Source organism: Falco cherrug, chromosome 9, assembly GCF_023634085.1.
Source record: "Falco cherrug isolate bFalChe1 chromosome 9, bFalChe1.pri, whole genome shotgun sequence".
Taxonomy (NCBI): Eukaryota; Metazoa; Chordata; class Aves; order Falconiformes; family Falconidae; genus Falco; species Falco cherrug.
The window spans coordinates 8,217,290-8,226,670 of record NC_073705.1 but is presented as its reverse complement, the minus strand read 5'-3'; the positions used below and the strand labels follow the sequence as shown (position 1 = coordinate 8,226,670).

The window sequence follows — 9,381 nt, the reverse complement described above, 5'->3', positions numbered from 1 at the left end:
TGCTGCCCTTCAGCTTGGAGTTGCTGTTTGGTTGGGAAGTGACAGCACTTGGGAGCTTTTGTCTAAAGCTGCCTGCGAGTCAGACCTGAGCTCGTCTGGGTTTGCTTCCCGTGCTGCTCCTCTGCTCTCGCACACAAGTCCTGCCTCTCCCTGGAGATGCTCTTGTGCCTTTTCTCAGCTCTCTTCTGGCTCTGTGTCCTTTGCCAGTGGTGGGAGCCCACATCCTCCTCTCCTCTGCAGCTGGAACATCTGGAGTTTGCACTTCAGGAATAGGAAAAAGCAAGGAGTCACCTTGGGACAAGGGTCATGGTTGAACAGGCACTTTCAGTGTCTCAGTGACACACATGACACCTTGGCACGGGTACCCCACAGCTGAGCAGCACCCATAACTGAGCAGGGTGGAAAGTGGCAGAACTTCCCTGTCTACAGCAACTTGTTTTTTAATATAAGTCTGGGGAGAGAGCGGGAAAAGCATGGATGGTTCTGGGCTTTCTATTCTGGCATGGTTTTGTTTGGTGTTCAGATGAAACTGTGAAGTATCCTGGCTGGAAACAATTCTGCTGATTTGATTGAGTTTGTGTGTGTTGGCATGTTCAGCAGAGCAGCTTTTGTTCTTTGTTCCAGGGGTGGTGGTCCTGGTTAACGCTGTGTCGGGAGGGGAGGAGGATGGCCCTGGAGCTGGGTGGAAGCCCAGAAGGGGTTTGAGAGCCAGGATTGTGTGCAGTCCTGGCAAACCCACTGCACTGACTGGTTTGTGTCTTGGATCCAGAGCCTGGAGCTGACACAAACTGACCCCCAGCAGCCTGTCTGTTGGAGTCTGTACCCCAGGGAGAAATCGGTGGAGCAGAACTGGTGCAGTAAAAAAAAGTTCCCTCTAAAAGTTCCCTCAATGGGAGTGGTGCTCCTTGTCAACCGTGCCATTTTTACTGCTGCATGGAATTGCATCCCAGCACAGCCTGTCCCACCCCTGAGGACTCACAGGGATCGTGCCCGCCTGGCATCAGCCTCTGGAAATGAATTTCCAGCTGGGCCAGGGGCTGCAGGAGGTGCGGGACTGGTGCTGGTGGGTTCTGTGGTAGCGGGGACCCGTCTCGGCCCCTGCACTCAGGCTGGAGGCACAGCTGGTCCTTTGGTGCCTTTGGGGGCTGCCGAGACCCTCCCGCACGAGATGCTGTTGCTGTGGTGAGTGCGGTGCTCTCTGACAAGAGCCCCCAGCGTGTGGTGTCTTCCCTAAAATGATTTATTTTGAAGCTCGCCTTGCTTGCCTCTGCTACGAGATGTCCCTGGAGGAGACGGCTCCGGCCTTCGGTTCCCCCCCAGTCTCCTTCCCTCCCAGGCAGACCCCGCGGCCGTTCCCCCTTCCCGACTTCCTTGGGGGGCTGCCCCACTTTCTCCCACCATCCTGACACAAACCAGCCCCTGTCACAGTGTTACGGTGCTGGCTCAGACCTGCTGTTACAGGAGAGTTTCCAGCTTCTTCCAGATGTGAAATGGCAAATTTAAATATTGCAATTACAAACGTGTAACGAAGCCTTGTACTTCATTAACGGAAGAGGAGGAATCTGCTATGGCTACAAGGACAATTAAATATTAGAGAATGTCTTTGATTCACATTCCTGCTGTGTAAATGGGAGGAAGGTTGCTGTACGCTCCCTGCCTTTGCGCTCACAAAATGAAAAGCACACCCACTGCAAGTTGTCCTTTGATAGATTTTTAATATGATTTTAAAGAGTTTTGTTTGGCCTCATTCTTATTCAATGAGATTAATTTAAAGCACTTATCCCCTGGGTTTAAGTCCATCCATGTAGGATTTGGGCCGGGGGTTTGTTGCCCGGGGAGGGGGGTTGTTTGCAGGCCTCTCTGAAAGACTCCTTTCCCACTTCATTAACCCCGAGCTGGGAGCGACCTCCCTTCCTCCTCCTCCTCCTCCTCCTCGCCCCAGCCGAGCGGGGGGATTTACCAAACTCCCCCATTCACATGCAAAGGACGAGCCGGCCCCACAAAGCCGGGGGGTCTCGCCCCCAGGCGTGGCTGCGCATTTGCCCGAGCCGACAATAACCCTCCCCGCGGGGCCGGGGGGGGGGCCGGGGCAGAGCCCCCCCGGCCCGGGGGCATCGGGCTGGGCTGGGCCAGGGCAGCCGCGGGAGGGGGGGGATCTGCAGGGCCGGGCGGGGGATGCCGGGGCGGGGGGTGGCCCCGCAGACAGCCGGGCCCGCCGGCTGCGAAGGGCCGGGGGGGGAGCGGGGGGCCGGGGGGAGCCCGCAGCCCATCTGTCGGCTCCCCGAGCCGGCGAGGCGCTGCCCGGCTGTCCCGGGGACCAGCTGCCGGGCTCGCTGGCCGCGGCCAGCTGAGCGACACTTTTAAAGGGTGGAAACAATCCATTTTCCAAAGCGATCATTTAAAGCACTTAGGCAATTATACACTTAAGATTAGCGTTATTAATTCACCAATGCCGCGGCTACCCCCGCGCCCCGGTGCGCCCCCCCCCCCCCGTCGCCCTCAGCCCCGCGGTGGAGCGACCGGCCCCGCATGCCGGCACTGGGGGGGGGCAGCCCCGGGGAGGGGGGGTCTTCCCGCCGTGGGAGGTGGGAAGCTGGGAAAACTTTGCTTTTTTCCCTTTCCCTCGGCGGCGCCAGAGCAAACAAGCCGGGGGGGGAGGGATGGGGGGTGGGGGAAGAAAGGGCCGGCGGAGGCGAGACCCGTTTGTTTGTAAAGAAGTTTTATTTCCACATTTAAAAAAGGGGGGAGCTGACCCCCCCGCGCCCCCCGCCCCGGCCGGGCCGGCCTCGGGATACAGACTGACAAGAATCACTTACACAAATACGCCCTCAGGGTTCACAAATAAATAATTCATATACATTTTGCGCACCGTATTTACATTTCGCCGCTTTTTTTTCCCCCTTTTTTTGTTTGGGTTTTTTTTTTTTTAGTAGTTACGGACGTCCCAGAGTCTTGCTGCGGCGGGCGGAGACCCCCCCCTCCCCAAACTCCCCCCCCACCCCAGGTCTTTCCCGGCGGCGGAGCCGGTGCCCCGGGATGGCGGGGAGGGGGCTCTCCGCAGCCGTCCGTGGCGGGGTGGTTCGGCCCCCCCGGCAGTTCCTGGGGAGGAGGCGGAAAGGCAAAGCCCCCCCTGGAGCAGCCGGCTCCTGCCCGTGCTCCCGGCCCCGTCCCAGGCTTGGAGGGGGGGTGTCCCGCAGCGGCCCCGCTGCCCTTCGGGGGCACAAGGGGGGTTTAAAGCGGCGGGTGCCCCGCGGGGGGGGGGGGGGGGGGGGGGGCAGCCCTCCGGCTGTCCGTCCTGCCGAACCCGCCCTTGCTTCTTGCATTCTTTATATATATTTAAAAAAAGGAGGTGGGGGGAGGTCTCATTTATATATATATATATATATATATATTTGGGGATGAGCGGGAGTCTGTCACTTGCACGCGGCCCCAAGGGGGTGTGCCCCCCCCCCAGCCCCCGCGGCCCAGTGGGGCTGCCCGGGGCTCACCGGGGCTGCGCGGCCCGGGGCAGGACGCCGGGCAGCGGGGGCAGGGGCGGGGGGGGCTCGCTGCCGCCCTGCAGTCCGTGGATGAGGATGCGGGGCACCAGGGGTCTCTGGAGGGCGGGGGGCGGCGCGCTGGGGCCGCGGTACAGGTACAGCGCGGCGCCGGGGTCCAGGTTGGAGACCAAACTCTGCGGGTAGAAGTAGGGCGAGGGGAACATCCTCTGGAGCGCTGAGTAGTTGCCCGCCTCGGCCAGCAGCTCCAGGCCCACCGCCGTCTGCCTTTTCCACTTGGTCCTGGGGGGGACAAATCGAGAGAGGGGGTCAGGGAGGGGGGGATGCTCCAAGAGCCGCTCCCGAGGCCTTTTACCCTTTGCGCGCCCCCTTTCCCCGGGCGCTGCGCTGCTTGCGCATCCGCGCTCCCCGCCGCTGGCTCCCGGGGGCAGGCCCGCCTGTACGGTGGGGATGGGGTGGGATCGGGTCGGGTGGGGTGGGGTGGGATCGGGTGGGGTAGAGTGGGATCAGTCCAGCGCGGAGGAACGCAGGCCTCGTTAACGGAACGAGGAGGGGGGGTCTCTCCCTGCTGTCCCCCGCCGCGGCAGCCCGGCGTGAGCGCCCAGGGAGCATCCCCGGAGGCACCGGAGCCGCAGCCCGGCTGGGATCCTGTCGGGGTGGCGATCCCCGCGATATAAATCGCGACCAGTTCCAGTCCCTTCCTGGTGTGTCAGTTCCAGATTGCAAATGCCGAACAGCATGTGGCACCTGGTGGGTGACCCGGGGGATCCCCGCTCTGCCCCGCAGCCCCGCTGCTGAGCCGGGGCTCCGGGATCCCCCCCGGGCCGAGGGCGCTCGGGCCGCTGCGGGAGTCCGGCGGGGACACACGCGTGGGGCGGCGTCCCGGGGCATTCGTTTGCGGCATATATATATGTGTGTGTATAGATATATATGCCTGTATATTTTTATATATATGCACATATACGTACCTATAGGTATGTGGGCATATATATGTGTGTGTGCTGGATCTCACGGGGAAGCCCCGGGACCTCGCCCACGTCGGGGCCGCCGGCGGGGAAGGCGGCTGGGGAGGGGGCTTGGGGGGCCGCCTCGGCTTCGGCATGTCCTTGCCGGAGGGATTGGGGAGTATGAGCGCCCACCCCCAGCACCCCTAAACTCCCCCAACCCCCCGACGCGTTGATAAGTCGCGGATCTTTGCGGGTGGAGGAGCGGGACGGGAAATGGGAGGGAAGGTTAAGACCGGCGGGGGGGGGGTCTAGGGCGCTGCGTCCGGGGGTCCCTCGTTTGGTGGCGGTGGCAATGGGGGTGGGGGCTGGGGAAGCGCCGGCGGGGGTGTCCGGATAAATCCACTGAAGCCGTCACATGTCTCCAGCCTTTTTACAGATTTGTCGCTAAAGCGCTAAACCTATTTCCACCAGTAAATTATTCATCATAATAATAATTGTGTAATTACTGTAAGGGGCGTTAATTATTGATGCCCAAAGCAGTAATTGGTATCTATTATTAATGGGCCGATGTGTTATGCTGTTGTGTTTAGCTGGAAGCCCGGTTCTGCCTCCCCGCCTTGCCGGGGCTGGGGGTACGGATTGCACCCCCCGCCCCAGACCTGCCCGGCCTCGGCATCACTTTTCTCCCCCTCACTTTGGAGTAAAAGGCCCGGGGGTGGGGTAAGACACGGGACCGCAGCTCTCTTGGTGCCCGGAGGGACGCGGTGGTTGTGGGGTGCAAATACCCTGCGCGGTTTGGGGGTGCGGGGCCGGGGAGGGGGCAGGATGGGACCCCGGTGCTGTGGCCAGGAGGGAAGGGTGCTTTTTTACCTTCTGTTCTGGTACCACGTTTTCACCTGCGTGTCGGTGAGGTTGAGGGAGGCGGCCAGCTCCATCCTGTCCTGCACGCTCAGGTATTTCTGCCTCTCGAAGCTGCGCTCCAGCTGGGCCAGCTGATGGTCGGTGAAGGCGGTGCGGGCTTTGCGCGGCTTTTTCAGCCGCACTGGGGGGCTGTCCCGGGAACTGGAGATCTCTCGGTCCCCTTCTTCTTTCACTGAGCCGAGAGGGAGGAAGAGAGGCCGTGTCAGGGCAGGGAGGGAAGGGGGATACCCCTCCGAAGAGGGGGGGACCCCCACCGCAGCAAGAAGCCGGAGCAGACGGGCTCAGGTACCGAGCGGGGCTCACGGTACATTTGCTCTGCAGCCCCCTAAATTTTAATCTCGGCTGCCCATGGGGGATCGAGGGGGCCCCGAGCCGGGCCCGACCCTTCCCCTTCCCAGGGGCCCTGGGAGCGGGGCGGGGGGGTGTGCTGCAGAGACCCCCGGCCCGGCCCCGCCGCGCTCCTGCCCAGACCCCCCCCATGTCCTTCGCCCCTCATTTCTCCCGGGGCAGGACCCTGCTCCGGGTTTATTCCTCAAAACCCAACACCTTTCTCGATGCTGGGATATTTTTTTTTTTCTTTCCTTTCTCCATCTCTTTTTTTCTTTTTTCAACTTAAACCAAAACCAATCCCAAATGACAATTGGGAGCCCCCATTTTTGGGGAAGGCAGTTACCGGGGAGATGCTGCTTCTCCTTCCCCGCGGAGCAGCCTCCATCCTCCCGGGATGCTGCCGGGGCACGGAGCAAACCTCCCTTCTTCTGGGCGCCCAACGAAATACTGAGGAAGGGGCTCCGCAAGCCCCTGCCCCCGCCGGGTTTTATATTAAAAATTGCCGAATGTGACGGGCTGGCGGCGCGTCGTTACCGCGGCCGGTACGTACGCACCGGCGGAACGACGCGGGAATTTACGCCTCGAAACATTAGTAGGAAATGGGAAAAATTCCGAGCAGAAAATAGAAAAGGGGGAAAAAACAAATCCCTGTTTGTGCTCGCCTTCCCCACCCTCCTGAAGGAGATTAGGTGGCAAAAAGGCTCGGTTTATACAAACCGGCGGATTTTGTTGTTTTGGTTGGTGGTGTGATATTTGGCTTTTTGTTTTTTGTTTTTTGTTTTTTTTTTCCGGGGGTTTATGTTAAATTTGCGGGTGGCGGGGGTTGCAGGGACAGGGCTGGAGCCGAGCGCGAGCTGATTTCTCTCTGTAGGAAGACAATAATCCGGTTAATTGAGCCACCGGGGAGCGAAACCCTTCAACCAGAAACGGCGGCAGAGACCGAGCCCGGAGCACGGAGACCCGGCTCCGCTTCCCGGGAATTTCCGGGAAGGGGCCGGATCCGGACCAGGCCGGGCGGGGGTAACCCGGGGGTCCCGGGCCCGCTCCTTCCCGGGAAAGGCCCGAAAGTTTGCGCAGAGTTTTGCGCAGAGGGGAGCGGCCCCCGGGCCCCCGCACCCCGGGGAAGGCAAATCCCCGCCGACCCCCGGCCGCCTCAAAAGTTCCTGCTCGCCAAAGGGCTGCGCTCGGCGGCTTCCACGGCCTCTGCCCCGCCAGTCCTAGCTTAAACAAACAAACAAACAAAAAACAAAAAAAAGGGAAAAAAATTATAAAAATATATATATTACGGATTTTTCGGCATTTTGGCATGGGCCAAATCCTGCCACTGCGGGTCAGGCCCGGCCCCGCAGCCCCTTTGCGGGGTAAATCGGGGGCGTTTTACCCCAGGAAAGGCTGTTTCCAAAGCAGCAAAAAGGGATCGAGGTGGGAGCGGGGACCTTCCCCGCCTCCCCGCCGGAGCGGCGGTTTTACCCTCATTAAGATGTAGTTTCCTCTCCATGTAAGCTGTGTTTTTCCCCCATTTAAACCGTGTTCTCCCCCCCGATTTAAGCAGTGTTTCCCCCCCGATTTAAGCTGTGTTTCCCCCAATATTTAAGGGATGTTTTTTCCCACATTTAAGCAGCGTTTTTCCCGGGGCTGCCCCGTCGCAGGGGCAGGAGAGGAGCCGAGCGCGGCTGGAAAGCGGCCCCCTCCCCCCCCCAAAAAAGCGGCGCCCCCAGCCCGGGCTCGGCCGGCTCGGGGGGTTGCGGAGAACCAGCGTTTCTTCGCCTCCTCCCTCGCTGCCATCGCGTCTCGGCGGTTTGGGGGAAGGGGAGGAAAGCTGAAGGAATTCGGTGGGAGGATGTAGGAGGCGAAAACAAAACGCCGAGGTGGGAATCGCGGCTGTTCCCCGGCCCGGCCCTGCGGCACCGGGGGGCGATGCCACCTTCCTCCGGGGTCGCTTCCAGCGCCGGCCCCGGCCCCGGGCTCCGTCCTTCGTTCAGAACGAAAATCCCCCGCGACGCCCGGAGCCTCCCGCCGCCTTCGGAGCTCATTCGGGTGAATGTTTTTTCCTCCATGAACCGGTTTTCACGCGGTGGCTCCGGGCGGGCTGAGGGTGTGTTTGCAATCGGGACGGGGCTCGGCCCGGTTCTTCCTTTCCTGCCAGCCCCCCCAAAATCCAGCGGCCCCGCAAGGTGCCCCTTTCTCGCCCCAGCTGGCTACCATCGCCTTCCCCTCGCAAACACCCGGCAAAACAATTTTCCAGGGTGAAAGTTTTTGCAGGGGTGATGGGGCGGGATGGGCGAAGGCACCCGGGATAAACTGCTCCGGGGGCGCTAGGACGGACCCCAACCCCCCTGTGCTGTTCCCGTGCCTCCCCCCACCCCGGCTGCCGTCGGAGGAGGCCGGGAAAGGGCGGCAAGGGGCCCGGGAGGCCGAAGCCCCCGCATCCAGCCCCACGGCCCGCCGGCGCCGTGGATGCGGCTCGGGCTCCCTCTCTGCCGTCCTCGTTTTTAAACCATCCCCAAAATAATAATAGAAATAATACAAATCCAGTCCAACTCCGCCGACTTTCTTTTTCGTTTCTCCCCGGAGCAGGGGAAATACCCGGCAAACAAAACCGTGGTTATTTTATTATTGTTTTCTTTCTTTCCTTTTTTTTTTTTTTTTCCCCCTCACAGGCAGAAATCCGCCTCCGGTTCTTCTCTCCCCTTTCCCCGCGGGTAGGAACGAAACAGTCGCATCTTCCCGGCGGAAAACAGCCCGGCGCATCCCCCGGGCGCGTTTGGCGAAGCGCCGATCGCCTCAAGCCCTTCCACCGGGCCGAGCCCCACCGAACCCCCAAGTTTTCCCAAGTTGGTGCCGACCTCGCGGTCATTTCGGGGGCGACCGGTGCGGCGACCCCCCGCATCAGCGGGGCGCGTCGCAGCCGGCCCCGCAGCGAGCTCCCGGCGCAGCGGGAGCCTCGGGGCCGCCGGAGTCTTTGGGTCCAGGCCGCCCTGCAAAGCCCAACGGAGGAGCGGCTCTTACCTTTGTACTCCGAGTCCGAGGAGGAGCTGCTGGTGTTTTTTTCCATTTTCTCCCTAAAGTCCTCGCCAGGCTTGGTGGGGATCCTGCCCGCCGGCTCCTGCCCGCCGTGAGGTCCATTGGTGCTGGAGTAAGGGGCGCAGGCGGCCAGGGGCTTGCAGTCGGCCAGGATGTCTCTGATGAGGAAGGAGGAGGTGACGGTCCGCGACTGGGAGGGAGCCGAGACCTGCCCCGGCTGGAGGTGCGCATCCAGGCCCGGCCGCGGCCCCGCCGCCTCCAGGCACTCGCGGCCCGGTGAGCGGGGCGAGGGGCACCCGCTGCTGCCCTCCGAGCGGGGGCTCAGCTCCAGCGGGGACCGGCCGTCGCCAGCCAGCGGGTCCCCTTTAGGCACGGCCGGGCTGCCGGCTCGGTGGGAGAGGATAGAGTCGATCCCAAACCCGGTGGAGCCCTCCATGGCCCCCGCGAGGTGCCGGCGCTCACACGGGCATTGGCGGGGAGGGCGCGGCAGAAGCGGTTTGATAATGATAATTAACAATAACAGGAGGGGAAAAAAAAAAGAAGAAAAGAAAAAAGAGGGGAAAAAAAGGTAAAAAGGAAAAAAAAAAAAAAAAGAGCAAAGTTCAGCCTGGGATCCGGGCAACAATTGCTGCAAGGCTCTCCGAGGCGCTGCGCGTTAGATC

The 9,381-nt window shown here is 61.5% G+C and overlaps 1 protein-coding gene across 1 annotated transcript; it reads right to left on the bottom strand.

Moving 5' to 3' along the window:
• Positions 1-3,484: 3,484 nt before the first annotated feature.
• Positions 3,485-9,155, bottom strand: BARHL1 (BarH like homeobox 1). Its single transcript, XM_055721424.1, has 3 exons — positions 8,705-9,155; positions 5,315-5,537; positions 3,485-3,779 (listed from the first exon to the last, which is right to left on the bottom strand). Exons 1-3 carry the CDS (start codon positions 9,153-9,155, stop codon positions 3,485-3,487), a joined length of 969 nt encoding a protein of 322 aa, XP_055577399.1.
• Between the last annotated feature and the right edge of the window lie 226 nt (positions 9,156-9,381).